The 16,784-nt window shown below is 39.5% G+C and overlaps 1 protein-coding gene across 11 annotated transcripts in view; it reads right to left on the reverse strand.

The window, feature by feature from the left end:
• Nucleotides 1-16,784, reverse strand: part of SGIP1 (SH3GL interacting endocytic adaptor 1) — a 229,982-nt gene that overhangs the window by 127,679 nt on the left and 85,519 nt on the right. For all 11 annotated transcript variants that reach the window (XM_047788738.1, XM_047788744.1, XM_047788743.1 and 8 more), the window contains 2 exons: nt 6,406-6,469; nt 1,473-1,497 (listed from right to left, as the gene is read on the reverse strand). In XM_047788738.1, the coding sequence (XP_047644694.1) occupies nt 1,473-1,497; nt 6,406-6,469 (89 nt within the window). The remainder of the gene's footprint in view (nt 1-1,472; nt 1,498-6,405; nt 6,470-16,784) is intronic.

A 16,784-nucleotide genomic window follows, 5' to 3' on the forward strand; every position in this document is an offset into this window, starting at 1 on the left:
GCCCAGACTTAGGCTGGGCTTGTTGACACAGTTCATACTCAGGGTCGCCTGCCCCATGCCAGTGCTATGCCAGGCACCAAGGGCGCGTGTTCTACTTGAGATTTAAAATGATGGTCCCCAGAACAGCAGAGAGCTCTGTGGTAGCAGTGGGGCTTTGGAGACAAGGAATAGCAGGGCTGAAGGAGCTTTAGATAAAGAAAAAAAGGATGAGACCGAGGCGCCAGAGGGAGAGAAGCAAGAAATAGCAAACCAGCCTGGCAGCAGCCGGAGGGAAAGCAGAGACTAGCTAACAGAGCCTTGCAAGGGTTGGAAGGAAGGGGACGAGAGAACTCAGGGAGGGGACAGAGACAGAAGCAAAGACACGGAAGCAGAGAGTACCTGGGACAGAGTTAACGAGAGGGCTCTGAGCCAGAAGCAAGAGGTGAGGAGAAGCTGAGTCTTCTGGGTCTTTTTTTTCCCCTGCTGAATAGAGCCTTGATTATAGTGTTACCCAATGTCTGATAAATTTCAGTCTACTTTCTTAACATTTCATGGTGAGAACTACATGAATGCAAAAGGCACCCCAAAGCTAAGACCCTTGAGTCCAAGGTGGGAGAAAAGCTCCCACCACAGCTGCAATTAACACCCCAATTCAGGGAAAATATTATGAAGGGTGATTTTTCAAAAAAATATTTTTAACTATCAGGTTTATTTTAGTTCCCTCTTGAGCCCAATGAGCCTAATGCGAGCCCCCCCCCCTTTTTTCCTCAGTAACAGCTGTTCTTTTGAACCCTCTGAATAGGCATCTGATTTAGACTGGAAGGAAGTCATTTTAGAAGCTGGTACAGACACCCATAAGCACCACCCGGATGAATCCGAGGCCATGCACCACAGGCTTCTTTAAAAAGCAAGAAATCTGGTGGCCAGCAAGGACTCAGTTACTGTTAAATCTAAACCCAGTGGACACATTTTCCTCCACTGGGCTGTAAATTCAGGCCTAAGTGGTTTCAAGACCATTCCCTACTCATGAATTTAATGTAGAAAATGTATCTGCAGCTCAACAATGAAAGGGGAAAAGCGTCTTTCAATTTTACTGGCTCTCAGCTCCATTATGACTCTGTGGCCTCTGTTGGAGAAAAACAGTGCAATATAATGAGCTTTTATATCATTCAATTGGAAATGAAATAACAGTTGATGGTAGCAGCCCCTGCAGGAACTGTCTGGCTTTTGACCTTCCATATCGATGACTGGTTTGCTTGCCTACTCTGGGGCAGGGTTTGAGGTGAAGGCAAGAACTAAGTTTAACTTGACCAACACTGTATTTCTGTCCCATGCAATTACTACAAAAAATTACAACAGTGAGAGTTCTGAAAAGCCATTTAAGCTAATTTTTTTTTTCTCTGCAGAAACAAAAAGGAAACAGGGCTTTAAGCAATTCAGACTAGCGTAGATTGAAGCGCAAACCTACTAAAAATGGTCATTTAAATACTTACAATTCCATCTCTATCGGGTGAACCTCTGCAACAAAAAGAAATTAGTAGCTATTAGGAAAATGAATCATTCTTGCTACGTAGACTCAAGTACAACACGAAGAATCACAAACCACCTCTTTCCCCCACTCGTGAGTTCCCACCCCAGTAAACCTGGCTGATGAAAGCTAAATCAAAACAAATAGATTAAGTGATATTTGACTGTGGGGTGTGTGTGTGGGGGGGGAGTCTCCTTAAAAACTGCAATGTGAAAGGTATACATTGCTGGTGCAAGTGTCTTGCCCACTTTTGAGAGGAAAATTCCTTAAGAGCTATGCCACTCTGCAGACTTCCATTTAAACCCACCACAAGGAAGGTGGGCCCATGTAGTCTCTCTCATCTTCTCCCCATAAGTGGCCTTGAAGTCCCCTTAGACGAAGGAACTTCTATGATATTTTTCAGCTTACTTTTAGAATCTGTATCTTCTTCTATCGTTCTAGATTTCCTGTTCCTTTTATTATAGGAGAGCACGAAACGGAGGGCACCTTTACTAAATGGCACAGTTAGACGACTGAAGTCCAGGGTATTTCATGGTATGGTGAGGCTAGGCTGCAGAGCTTAAGAGTAAGGGCTTTCAAGTAGGGTGAATTCAGGTGTCCAGACTCCACCACTTATTAGGTCTCTGACTTTGGACACATCACTTCATCTCTCTAAGCCAGTTTAAATATAAGGTAGATCTTGCCATATAAAGAATTATAATGGTTCCCCCAACACATCCAGTGTGTGTTAAAGGTTTTGTTTTTTTTTTCTTCCATGACATCTGTACCCTAGGAACACAAAACTTCCCATTTGTAGCCATGTTAGACTTTATAGCAATAAGGGAAGGGTATTATTATTATTGTCACTCTGGAAAACTGAACCGGAGAAGGGGAGAAGAAAAAGGGTAGTCACTGTACCTTCATCGCTTCCTACATTAATTCATTCTGTAAGGAGCTAGAAAAGTCTTACTGTATTAACATGGAGACTGGAACTATGCAGAGATGGGGACCTGCATTGCTTGGAAGAAAACCTTAATAAGTGCTTGGGTGGACCATGAAATCTTGAAGAGTTTGGTGTGCTTGGAATGGTTCTTTAGGAGATGGGACCAGGAGAGAGAGACTCAGAAATGCAGAGTTGGTGTGACATTTTCTTGGCTCCAAGATGTGATTTCCTCTTTTCCACCAACATCCCCTTCAAAATTAGCAGAATATTCATAGTCTACTTGGATTACAAAACACTTGAAGGGAGTGCATCATTTTTCTAAATCAGTTCTGTGTGCAAGTGTTTGCAGGGGTGAATCAGCGATACAGGGGCTAGAAGCAGGGAGGACCATGATATTGAAAGACCATGGGAAATCTTAGGGTCTTTGCACATTCCCTGGCTATGGGAATTAGTTGGTTCAAAGAATGTTCATGTAAGATAAAAGGGTAGGAAGAGTCTTAGCTGATAAAAGTTATAATTCATTGAGCAAATATTGAGTGTTTATAATGGGCCTAGGCTAGTAACAGGGGATAAAAATGACGAAGACATGCTCATCATAGAGCGAATGAGACAGGTAAGTAAATCCAGCGGGCTACCAAAGCCACAGTTAACCTAGGCTGGCAGGAAAGCACAGAAAAAAGGCCAACCCAAACTCATCAAAACCAACATTCCTTATTAGAGTTACACACTGCAAAAAATGAGCATTTCTTACTAGGATTACTAGGATTTCAGCCTCTACTAAAGGAATTGAGAGAGAGGTGATTGTATCAATTCTCGGGTAAGGTATATATCTAGAGGGACTGATCCTTGTGGGAGTGTCTTTGGCAGCAGTAATATATGTGGGGTAGACACAGCTCTGGAGACAGGGGTGGCTATGGTGTTACCCACTATTGGTCCAGGTACAAGGGCATAGCTATAGGGGATCTTAAATGGGAGGCCACTTGATTTCATGCACCTATAGGGATGGTGTTTCAAAAATCTTAATCAGAATAACTGTACTTATACACAGCAGCATTGGTGTCTATTCTGAGCCTTTGTCTTATCCACTGATGGAAATGGGGCATGGTGGCAGTAAGCAGGACAGTGTAGAGTACCAGCTGTAGTGCCAGACTGTCACTCAACATACATCAATGTAGATTTCCTAGCTGCATAACCTTGGACAAGGACTTCACCCCTTAGTGCCTATTGCCTCATCTACATAATAGCCATGATAACAGTATATACCTCATAGGGCTATTAAAGAATTCAGTGAGTTAATATAAATGAAGAGCCTGGAATAGTACCTAGAACATAGTAAATACTCATTAAATTTTATCTAGAATAATGTAATGTATTATACATTATTATATATTAATAATGTAGTATATTAACATTAATATATTGTAGAATTATTATATAAGCTGACCCAGGATGGGGAGTGCAGAAAGCAATGTTAGCTGCCTCAGACAATTGGGCATACGTTCTCCATTTATTTCCTAACTGCCCTTATTTAAGTTTTATTCATTTTTAAATAATTTTTTCCTTCTTAACAGAAGACCCATTATATTTACTTATTTCTGTTTTGAATTGATCATCTACTAGGGACCGTTTGCTTCTATTTTAAAAAATGACAGTGACCTCTTGCCACTAAAATCTTTTCTCTTTTGCCTTCCTATTGTCTTGATTATAATTTTTTGCCCATCTTTTCTTTTTTTTTCTTTTCCCCCTGGGTGATAAAATAATAGGTGCTTAACCGTGGACTAGAATATTGGCTCCATGTCTTATTTTCTGGGTAGCCTTCAGCAAGTTACTTAATTCCTTTTGGCACTGATTTTTCATCTCTAAAATGGAGATATTACTTCTAACCTTATTGAATTACTGTGAGGATTAAAAAGATATCAGTGCATACAAAATACCCTGCCCAGGGCCTGCCACTTAGCCTAGGCTCTCTCCTTTCCATTTTCTATCCGCCGTTGTCATGATGATCAAATCAGGAAGCTCCGTTTCTAACTCTATCTAAGGAGGTTCAATCAGCTGAAGTTGGAGCTGGCAGCTACCAGAGCAGGTTGCCTGGCAACCCTTACCGACTTGCAACAGCCCTGAAAACAGTTCGCATCAACTAGATTTAAGTAATCGCAGACTAACACAAGCATTACCTAAAGCTGAGGGGACAGCACGGTGCCAGAACATTTTCCCAGCAGTATGCAAGAATGACATAGGACCCAATCAGAGAGCAGAGGCTCATGAAAAGCAAAGGCTTACACTAGACAGCTTGTCCTTTGACCATCAATGTGGCGGAACCAGTTTATAACTAATTTTCTATCACCTAAGTAAATTGGGGTGCTCAAATGATAAGAAGTGAAGCACAGATGCTTGGGATTTTACAAGCAAATGTCTTGTTAGAAGACTTAGGAGATGCTGGGCATCTCTCCCAAGCCATGAGGAGGAACTTCCTCATTTTCAGGATTTCAGAAGTGGTAATGGAAGAGTGGCACTTGGGCCACATGCAAATGAGCTCAGCCTGCCCTGCTGAGGTTGTCTGACCTCTTTTTCCCTTTTGAGAGAGTTTTTTCCTTTTTAATTTTCTTCACACGCCAGAGATTATGGGTAGTCAGTTACAGGCACTGTCTTCAAGGAAAAATGGATTTGGTTTCTACCAAGGATGTTCTCCTAAGATGTGTCCAGTGGTACCCCACACAACACAAGGCCTGCTGGAGGGGACAAAAGATGTTGCCGATAGATGACCTGCTGCAGTATCTGGCATTTAGGGAAATTAGGTTCCACCCGGCATAAACTAAGGTCCATTGGAGGAAAGTGTACTCTAAGGCCACAGAGCTACTGACAGAACCCAGGTCTTCTAACTCTGGTGAACCAACCACCACTTATTCTGGTTAGTGTTTCAAAAATGGCAGTTCTTAAGAAATAATGGAAATTATATAATGCTCAGAAAAAATATTTCTAATTTAATCACTTACAAAAATTGGCAAGACTAGAGTAAATGTAGTTCCCATGAAATAATTATTTACCGAAAGAAAAAGCACAAAGAAAAGGTAAGAAGAGGAGAATGAATACTTGTTATCTGGACAAAAAAATAGTATTTTTTACCCCCTAATCCTTTATAGTCTTTGGTTTAAAAGCTTTTGAGGCTTCAAGGTTGCCCACTGCCTAAGGAAGGAAGCCCAGACACCTCAGCCTGGCACATAAAGCCCTTCCTATCTGGTCTTGATCTACTTTCCAGCCTTGCCTCCCATCACCACAGCTACCTGTAGCTGACAGGTAGGCAAACTGCCCTATTTAGCTTGTCCTGAATACCTACTTGGCTTTTCCACATCTCTGCTTTGGCTGTTGTTCCCTTTGCATGGAATGCATGTCCTAATCTTCTTGAAGGCCAAACTCAAGGCTCCTACTTCTCTGAAGCTTCACTGATCATGTGCTCAAATATGAGCTCACCTACCCTCAAATTCCTAGGAAATTCCATTTCTCATTGCTTATGATGAACTGACCGTGTATTAATTTGTATTAGTAATAAATAAGAGTAGTGGAGGCTGTCATTCACTGAGCATTTACTAAGTTACTGGGTACCATGCTGGTCATTTCAAATATGTTAGCTCTTTTAGGTATAGGAAAGCTACTTCAGCGTGCATGAGTGGTGTTTTATTCCATGAACTGTAAATTCTCAGAGGGCAATGCTCAGCACCTTGTGATAAAATGCACACATGATAAAAATGTACAGAATGAAAAGCTGGAGTTACAAAATCAATATAGCCCTTTTCCTTTTCACTTGTGCCTATACAACTACTGACTTTCCCATTTTCTAACATTCTTGCAGGGATTCTAGCTAAAGAAGGGGCTTAAAGGGCTCATTATTCTGCTCTGCAGCAGACCACACCAGATCTGCATTTGCACATGGTCACAGCCAGCTGACGCTGAGTAGTGGTAGCTCTCCTTGAGTACATACGTAGAATCAGTGTCCTTTTCTTTCTTCCGTATTCCAAAGGCCTTCCTTGTACGTTTTTTCAATCCTGTGGGAGAAAAACAACAAAAGGTCGAAGAAAATTTATTTGTCATTTGAATGTCCCTAGCAACATTCAAGTGAACATATTTTTAAAGTTGCAACACATTAGTTAATTTGAAAGTTCAAAAAGCAATGACAGTTTCTTCATATGTCTGCATGTGTGGGGGGGGGCACATGCATGGGATTCATTATTCTATTTGTCAGCAGATGTTGACCAAGGACATAACACTGTAAGTTCTTAGCCCTAGAAGCATCATAAGAATATTCAAATAAATGGAAAGGAGATCAGGACTAGGTATAGAAAAATTGGCAAGCTTTTCTTAGATGGTTATCATGCATCATCCAAATTGGCACTCTGCCAAGAAACCCAGTCATAGATTTAGAAGAACAATAATTTACAGGTTAGATATATTCTCGAGACTAGGATAGTTCCAAGGCAGAGCTTATATAAACCATACAAGAGAGCCTTACTGATCTGACACATCTTTGTATTCCATATTCCCAATGCACCTTTTTCTACCTCCTCAATTTGGTGGCTAGACTGGATTCTCTGAACATATGAACATACCCCAACCTCTCTACTCCAGGAGCTCTTTTTCCCTCATTTGGTCCTTACCTCTGATTGAAATGCTCTTCCTATTTTGTTGATACTTAGAACTTCAATATGTGCCTTTAAGGCCCAGCCAAATGCCACTTTCTTTGTGAGGGCCTCTCAATCCTTGGGCTGTAAGAAACTGACACTTCTCTGCTCCTTCCACATGTTGCTCTTATGTGTATTACAATATATCAAACTTTCCACCTATTAGTTAGTTCCTTTGTAGTTTCCTCCATAGGCTGTGAGGTTTTCTAAGACAGAGGCCAAGGACATCCTCTGTATGTCCCCTATTCTAAGTATAGGTACCAGATGATATTTGCTGATTTAAGATGTCTTCCAGGAAGCTTCATGCAGGTGGAGGTGGGGTAAGAAGGCTGCTTTCTTCCATCCTGGACAAACCAAGCTCAGTCTTGTATCTCTCATTCTTATCCTGTCAAGGGTATCCCTGGGATTCCCATCTCCTGCATGTCCTATATTTATAAACGTGGCTTGTGTTTCTCATGTTAGTGAGTATTACTCAAATATACCAAATGCCTATATGTTCAAGACCTCAGACTGACAACTTACTGGTGTTCGGAACTTCTTGACAAATTACGGCTGGAAAAGACACAAACTTTCAGGATTTGTTTGGTACTACTAGGTGGAACAAAAGGAAAAACACTGACAGAATCAGAGATTGGATGACATCTTCTTCTAAAACATGTGAGTCAGCCCAGGCCACTCAGATGATCTGAGTCATTCATTATCTGGCTTTTAGGATATACTCAAATATAATCTCCAAAATGCCTCTGTTAGTCTAATTTTGCATTTGAATAGTCATTCCGTTTAAGATGTTTAGGTCTTTAAAATGTCAATGTTTGTTTTAAAAAAAAAATCTCCTCCCACAGTAAGCTGTTTTCCATTACTCTCCACATGGGATTTTATAGAAAACTTATTGACATTTAAATTACCTGCCCATAATATTTATGAATACCCTCCCTCTGTTCATTTTTAATTCTGACTATGAAAAACTTCTTTCTTCTCACTTCTAATTGCCTTATCTCCTTATAGGGACAAAATACCATTGTTACAATAGTCTTTTTCTGCCTATAAATTTTCCTGGGCTTCAAGTCTCTTGTCTTCTCTATGCTTCTAAGAGGGCTTTGGGGTCACAATGAAGGCCCTCTTCCCCAATCACTACTGTTTTTTTTTAACAGGATTATAAAGCAAATGCTATTATTATCTTATGTTTTCAAATTACTTTATTTTCTGTAACTTGACCATGAGATAGGAGATGGCATGCTCTATGGAATAGATCAGAAAATACAGACAAATTCCCGTAATTATTGTATTAAATGGGTAACAGGGCAGGCAACAGTAGTTTTCCATAGACTGTGTCCTGTTTTTGACCACCAAATCTGGACAATAGCCAGCATGAACTAGGTCATGAACATCACAAGCTGTCCATTTTCCAGTGAAAAGTGCCCTGGATCAGGCTTCAGGAGACAGAGTCCATTTCCAGCGTCATTTCTAATTGTGTCAATGAATACAGTTACGTTCTTTTTGTATTTCAATCTCTCAGTCTACAACCATTCAGTCAGCAATAAGGAATGAAAGAATTTGCACATGTTCACAAGATGCAGTGCCATTCTTCATTTTAGTTTCACTGAAAAACATATGCTACATCCATAGAATACGTCCCCATAGATAGACTATATATGAGCATAAACCAGAGATGTGACATTCCAGAAAAGCAAAACTAATCAAATTTTTAAATAATAAAAACCAGTGGTGAAAACTTTCACTTTTCCCCCTTGAAAGGTGGAAAGATGGGCGCTTAGAAAAGAAAATGCTGAAAGACTAAAAGTTGTGAAATATAAAAGCCAGTCACATCTTTACAGCTTTTTGAGATGATCCAGGAAGAAACAATCATAGCAAGTGTGTTAAAAGTGAATGTTCTCAAGTCTTTTGAGAGTTTATTTTAAAATAATCAAAAAATTCTTCAGAAGAGAGTATTAGTATCAAAGATCTCATAGGAATAACAAGTCTAAGGCACCATATCTGATAATCTGATAAGCTTAAAAAACACTATATCCAATGACTTTTCAGTTCTCTCTCTAGAATTCCATGAAAAGTTTTAAGTCAGCTTCTACAGTGTAGTTGTTTTTAGGCTGGGTCATGAATTTTGGGTCCACTATTCTTTACCAAAAATAGGAGGGAAAAAATCAAGTGTTTTTTGAGAAATGACAATACAAAACAAAGAGATCTAAAGTGAAAGAACTGTGATGTCCTGATGATCTGGGCCTAGAACGGTTTTCTTCCAAGCTATGGAATTGAGAGCATCCCCTGTGTGCATACAAAACTGCATCAGCCACGTGGAAGTCTGGCTGTGCCTCTAGCATCTCTCTACCTAATTTAAGTTCCTTCGGCTTCCTTTAGTATTATGGGAGAAGCTAGTAAAACCTGGGAATAACCACAGTTAGGAAAGTTTATTTCAAAATAGGCAGTCCCAGATATGATGTTACAAGATAGTGAAATAAAGCAACAGATACAGAAACTGACAATAGTGATAACACAAATATATATAGTAATATTTGTAGCTACCACTACTGAAGTCCTACCTGTGGGCTAAGTACAAGCTGCTTTACCTATGCCGACTCAATTTTCTTATAAACCTTGTGAAAAAGTGGGAGGTGTTTTCTTTGCAAATGATGAGCCTGAGGTTTACCCTCAGGTCTTATTATCATTATCAGGTTTTATTATAATCATCTCTAGGGAGGAAATTGGAGGCTTCTCTCCCTCCATGGATCCCCAAAGTTCTGCCAGACTCTGTCCTAAGTTCCTCTACCTCTTCTCCCTGGGGTAATTTCACTCCCTCACATGGTTTCGTTTTCTATCTGTAAGTAGATGAATTCTGAATCTATAAGTAGACCCAGTATTATCTCATGAGCTTCTGAACATATAGCACTTCTTCTCATACTCATGCTTCTACAAATAGACATCAAATTTTGAAAGCCTTTGGGTACCACATTATACATATGGAATCAAAATCTACAAAAGCATATACAATCATTTAGCTTATTATTTTCTGAGTAAAATCCCCCTTTAAATGAAATGGTTTTCCACGAATTGATGAATGGACAAACAAAAAGTGGCATACTCACACAATGGAATATTATTCAGTCATTAAAAGGAAAGAAGCACTGATACATGCCCCTACATGTATGAACATTGAAAATATTATGCTAAGTGAAAGAAGCCAGAGAATCAGCTATTGCATGCTGCTATTTTTGTGACATATCCAGAGTAGGCAAATTCACTGAAAGAGGCTGGGTTTAGGGAGTGACTGCAGTATTGGTACAAAGTTGCCTTTGGGGATGATACAAAAGTTCTGGAACTAGATAGTATGATAGTTGCACAACACTGAAAAGATACAGAATACTTTTTTCACATGGCCAACATGGTAAATTTTATGTCATATATGTTTCACCAAAATAAAAAAGAAACAGGGAAGTTCAAGCAGGATTATTCTGTGACTACAGGGGGAAGAGGAGGGAGTGAAGAGGAAAAGGTAGAGACAAAGCAGATGGGCTTAAAAGTTTGGGATCTTTTTTTTTTTTCTTAATTTATTTTTTTGCTAAAGTTGTCAAGTATTTAGCAAAGAAAAGAGGAACTGTATAGTCACAAATCTGTGTCCATGATGCCCTTCACTATCAAGGAAGTAACATTACAATGAGAATTTGCAACAAAACCTCCAGCTTTTCTTTCTCATGTAACAGATATTTACAAAAAGCTTGCTGGGAACACATTTTTGTTCAATATTCCTTTCAGCTTTTCTCATTAGATTACAATGTTACATTAGTCCCAACTAGATGGTAAGCTCCCTGAAGTCACCCATCCTACTATGAATTTAATTTCACTGCCATAGAGTGTTGCATAAATAGAACAGTCCTTAAAAGTATTTACTCAATTGTATTAAAACAAAGGCATCATTTCTCATCTCCTTTTCAAACTGCAATTCAGTTTGAGTTGGAAGCTTATGAAATAAATGTGTTAGGGTGAAACTGCCAATCAAAAATGAAGTAGAAGAAAAAAACTAAGTGTGCCTTGCCTGTAGAAAGGATGAAGACGTTCATGAAATTCTTGGCCTCAGCTGTGTGTGGGGGGGAGTGTCTGCAAACTGGGTAACCATGTTAAATAGGTTTCTCATGATGGCCCCCCAAAAGTCTGAAAGTCTTTAAAAATAAATCTTTAATAAAAAGACTTTTTTTTTTGTCTTTTTGCCTTTTCTAGGGCTGCTCCCGCGGCACACGGAGGTTCCCAGGCTAGGGGTCCAATCGGAGCTGTGGCCACCGGCCTATGCCACAGCCACAGCAACGAGGGATCCGAGCCACGTCTGCGACCGACACCACAGCTCACGGCAACGCCAGATCCTTAACCCACTGAGCAAGGCCAGGGATCGAACCCACAACCTCATGGTTCCTAGTCGGATTCGTTAACCACTGCGCCACGACGTGAACTCCTAAAAAGTCTTTTTGACTTAAGACACAGATTACTATGTTCACTAGTGTATTCCTCTGAAACATCCTCAAACTAATTAAAAAATAAAGATAGCTTAGAACTTCCTGACTCTGAGTATACAGCTCTGCAGATAAAAAATAAACCATACATCGAAAAAAAATTTTACTTTTATCAATTCTCTTTTCTCCCAAGTATAGCTGTTCTGTAGGGATTCATTAAGAAAATGCTAAATTCTGAATTTGAGCCATTGAAAACAGAATTATTCAGAGGGATCTTCCAAAAAAGAAAATTTGGACTCTATACTCTAAACTTTAGGTAAAGCATCAAAACCTGACACTCAAAAGAAATGACAAGGATTTTGCTTGGTTGGTTTCATTTCTTCCACTTTTTAAAAATTACATTTGAAGTATTTTTCCCTAAAAATGAAGACTGGTTCTATAAGATGGTCAGGTTGAGATAACAGTCCTGGAGCTGAATCTAAAATAGGAGAAATCGAGGTGTGAGCATCCTGTAGGCAGGAGCTGAGGACCAATGGCACAGAAGATGCTGCTGGCCTTCAGCAGAGAAGCTGTCCTGCCCATGTAGGAGTCGAAGTGGAAGAGTCCTGCCGGTATCTCCTCCTTCCTCTCCTTGTCCTGAATTCCCACCATTCCTCTGTCTGGTAGTTAAGGCAAAAACAGGAAGAAGCCAAAGGTAAATTGGTCACCATCCTATCAGCATGTTGGCAGCAAATTGGTTTATTTCCTGAGCTGACTTAAAGGGACAGGGGTGGGGAGGGATGTAGCACTACTTTTTATTACCTTCCTTCCTCATCTCACAGTCTTGCTTACACATCGCTTTCATTAACGGCTCTTCAGCAGGATGTTAAACACCCCAGGTAAGCATGGTTGAAATGGTTGAAAAGGCACCACGTTTGGAGATCACGTTCTCAGGGTGCTTTTGCTTCCCCCCACCTCCTCTACAAACAGATCTTTTGAGCAGAACTTGGACAAGACAAGGCCTGGACACAAAGCTGACTCTAAGATGAGCTTTCGAAGAAAGAGGAGGGAGGAGAGAGTGGCGGTGACAACTGTTTAGATCCAACACAGTTTTGAGAGGAATACAAACCATCTTCTTATGTATCTCCAGAAGCATGAAGATACTCCCTCCCAGAAATAGAGCAGGAGGCACAATGGAAGAGAGAAAAATGCATGGCAATGGCCTTCTTTCAAATCCAAAGATCTGAGATCGAACCTCAATTTTCCCTCTTACTCACTGTCATTTGCAACAAAAATGCATAAAGAACTTGGGAGGACATAGGGTTTGGAGGAACAGCTTCAGTTTTCCTGTCTGTAATTCCCAGGAGTGAGGGGAAGGTACTGCTGGGTCACCGTGCACCTCCCAGCGCTCAGCACTTTTGCAAACTTGGAGGGCATTACTAACCCCTATTTTGTGGATTAAGAAATAGAATCCGAGTGATTAAGTTCCTTTTCCAAGATCACCAAACAAACAAGTAAGATAAGACCAAGACTTATGTCTCCAAGCCAAGCAGCTTCTCACTTCTCATCCATCACGGGTGGTCCTGATGATTGTGGCTGTACTCAGGGCAATGTCTGGTTCGGGATGGACACATGGCCCATGTTTGTCTAATGCTTTTTAAAAGAAGCCATTCAAAGTTTACACAATAATTAATAGAAAAAAAACAGTATCTTTTCTGGATGTTTGCAATCTATGTTCCATTGATGTTCAGTTTTTGGATATTTATTTGTATATACAGAGGTATCAGGGAGGGAAAAAGAGCTCAAAACTGCATAGGATGGACCTACCTGAAGGCAGGTGCATTTGGCCAGGGAACAGAAGCTCTGGGAGAGGGGAGTGATGTGATCTCACTACATTTTTGGGTGAATATGTACAATGGCACATTGAAAAGACCAATTTAGTCCCTGTCTTATGCCATAAATAAAAGCCACTAGAGATAATTTGTTAAATACTCAAGATGATTCAAGAAATGTGTCAGGAACTTCCTTATCTTAGCTCAACACAACCTTATCAAGTGGGAGCTATTATTGCATTGATTATATGCCATGTGGTATGAGGAGAATGGGTATCAGGTCACACAGGTGGTAATTGACAGGCTACATTTCACAGTCCTTTCTGCCTGATTCCAGAATCCAAGCCCTTGTTATCAATGGAGTATTTTTTATTATTCATCACAATTCATTTTATCCTCTTGACAACAACAACAAAAAACCCAAAACCCAAAACCTTGATTTTTTTAATTTAAAGCCATTTTTTTATAGAGAAATTAGGCTGTACATTTCTTAAACACAAAGACCATATTTTGCAGGTTTTAAATCTTTGTATGCTGCCCAGGGAACATACGGAGACCCAATCAATGCTTGCTAAATGGATTATTTTGTGATAAATGTAAATTTTCAGCTAGAGTATTCGTCAACATGCAGGGTTACTCAAAGGTGAATCACATGTAATGGAATTACTTATTTTCTGCAGGAACCCAGGCCAAACATTTGGTCTCAGTAATAAAAACCAGGCACATTTAATTGCCCTGGGCATAATGCGGCATATTGACAGCAACTCTCCCTGGCAATGTCTATTCCTTATGATTGCTGCTGTATTTCTGTCAGGAAGGATTAAAATGCTTTGTGTATTAGCTCTTCCTCTAAGTTTTAAATATAGGTACTCTAATCCAATGCAGATTCTTTGTCCTAAGAAGATCTTACAGGAAAATATAAGACTAGTTAGGATGAAGGCCAGTGCCTCCCATGATTTTTTATATTTATGACTTCCAGTGCCCAGACTACTGCCTAAGATATGGGAGATGCTTAACAGAGGCAAGTACCAGGGAATACGAAAAGTCAAGTTCAGTGTTGAGAAGCATGTGGTACATGGTAGTCACTTCACAAATGTTTGTGGTTCTACATAGTTGTAATTTTAAGCCAAATTGTTCAAAATTAGTGGGCATGTGCTCTTTGGTCTGAATGCTTCACCTTTATTTTTATGTGACTCCAAGGAAATCCAGGTGATCTTTGTACTTTGTCTCTTTACAATATGTACAGAGTTTCTTTACAATACGGTACCCCATCATTCTGAACGGAGCCTATGGCAGGGGCGGTGGGTGGAATATGCATATTAACTTCATTAGTACTGGACTGTAAAATATTCTGATATGGATGGTACCTTGAAGTTCGGATTTGATATATGGGAGTTCAGGTCAGTGCACTGAAATGGAGATGGCCATAATGCAATGAAGACTTCAAGGGCTAAAGATAGTAATGACTCTTTTTTTTTTTTTTTTTGTCTTTTTGCCATTTCTTGGGCCGCTCCTGCAGCATATGGAGCTTCCCAGGCTAGGGGTCGAATCGGAGCTGTAGCCACTGGCCTACGCCAGAGCCACAGCAACTCGGGATCCGAGCCGTGTCTGCGACCTACACCACAGCTCACGGCAGTGCCGGATCCTTAACCCACTAAGCAAGGCCAGGGACCGAGCCCACAACCTCATAGTTCCTAGTCGGATTTGTTAACCACTGAGCCATGACGGGAACTCCCAGTAATGACTTTTTAAAAGAAGAAATATTTGACCTTTTGGTGACATGGAAGAAAATGTTAACCAGAAAATGGTCATGGAACAAGTTTGCCACAAAAGGGGTTAGTATTTGTTATGCCAATGTCAGTGCAATGAAGGGGCTACTCAGCCCCTTCCCAGAAACTGGGAAGAATTTTAAGCAAGTCCACAACTTTTGTTAAGCTTTAGAAACAATAGCAGGATCCATGGGAAACATACATAGTTGTAAAAAATGTAGGAGTTTTGACCTCCTGAAAACTTCTGTTCAAGTCCCATCTTCATGACCTCCTGAGGCAAGTTACATAATAAGCTCTCTGCATCTCAGTTTTCTAAGCTACCTATCAAAGAAAGGTTTTTGTATATTCATTCTAAATGTAATGGTTTAGCACAGGGAACTATATCCAATCTCTTGGGATAGCACATGACGAAAGAAAGTATGAGAAAAAGAATGTGTATATATATATATATGTGTGTGTGTGTATATATATGTGTGTGTGTATATATATGCGTGTGTGTATATATGTATATATATATGTGTGTGTGTATATATATATATGCGTATATATATGTGTGTGTGTGTGTATATATATATATGTGACTGGGTCACTATGCTGTAAGCAAAAATTGACACAACACTATAAATCAACTATACTTTAATAAAAATAAAATAAAATGAAATAAAATTTTAAAAAATACACAGGGAACTTATCCAACCTCTTGTTATAGAACATGATGGAAGATAATATGAGAAAAAGAATATATATATATATATATATATATATGACTGGGTCACTTTGCTGTACAGCAGACATGGACACAACATTGTCAATCAACTATCTATATTTTAATAAAAATTTTTAAAAATAAAAAAGATAAAATTTAAAAAAGGCTTTTGTAAAGTTTCAGTAGGTGCAAAAGCTATATATCACACCTAAAATATATTCTGCATCACCTGATACAGATTTCTTTTGCTTTTCTTACAGTTCTGATGGTTACAAAGCAACTAGAAAACAGCTATTTTAACAGATTATATAAAAGAAACTAAACGCCTGATCTCAGCCCTTACAGCCTCTCCATAGCTCTAGTCCTTTAGAAATAAAATGCAACATCAAAATCTGAAAGTAATCAAATTTTCAATATCACAGGTTTTCCTGGTTATAGCTATAAAAATAAAACCAAGATCATGAAATATAATTTACTAATATCTATCATGAAATTTAAATGGGGATTTAAAGACTCACAGTAAGAAGTACAGCTATCTCCTGAAGTAGGGAAATACATCGCTGATGAGGCCTTCACTATGTGCAAGTCTATTTCAAACTTTTGTCAGCTTATCTTCCCAGGAGGATTTTCAAGTAAGCCAGTGTTATTTTTACTTGGGTTAGTGGTGTATAGAATTTGAAGTTTCCAGATTCCACACCTGGTACAGAGACTACCACTTCAAATACTGGTGAAATTAACTTGACCTGTTCCATGAGAAGCTTGTTCTCTAAAATGGTTTTCCTCTTATTCTCTCTTCCTCTCCCTTTCTCTCTCCCCACATTCATCGATTCTCTTCTCTCCCCTCCATCTCCAGCCCTCCCCAACCTGGCACTGACACATAGATGGAGCTGAAGTTAATGATTCTGTGCAGAAAGACTCTGGTTTTCAGTCACAAACAGAAAC

Source organism: Phacochoerus africanus, chromosome 8 (genome assembly GCF_016906955.1).
Source record: "Phacochoerus africanus isolate WHEZ1 chromosome 8, ROS_Pafr_v1, whole genome shotgun sequence".
Taxonomy (NCBI): Eukaryota; Metazoa; Chordata; class Mammalia; order Artiodactyla; family Suidae; genus Phacochoerus; species Phacochoerus africanus.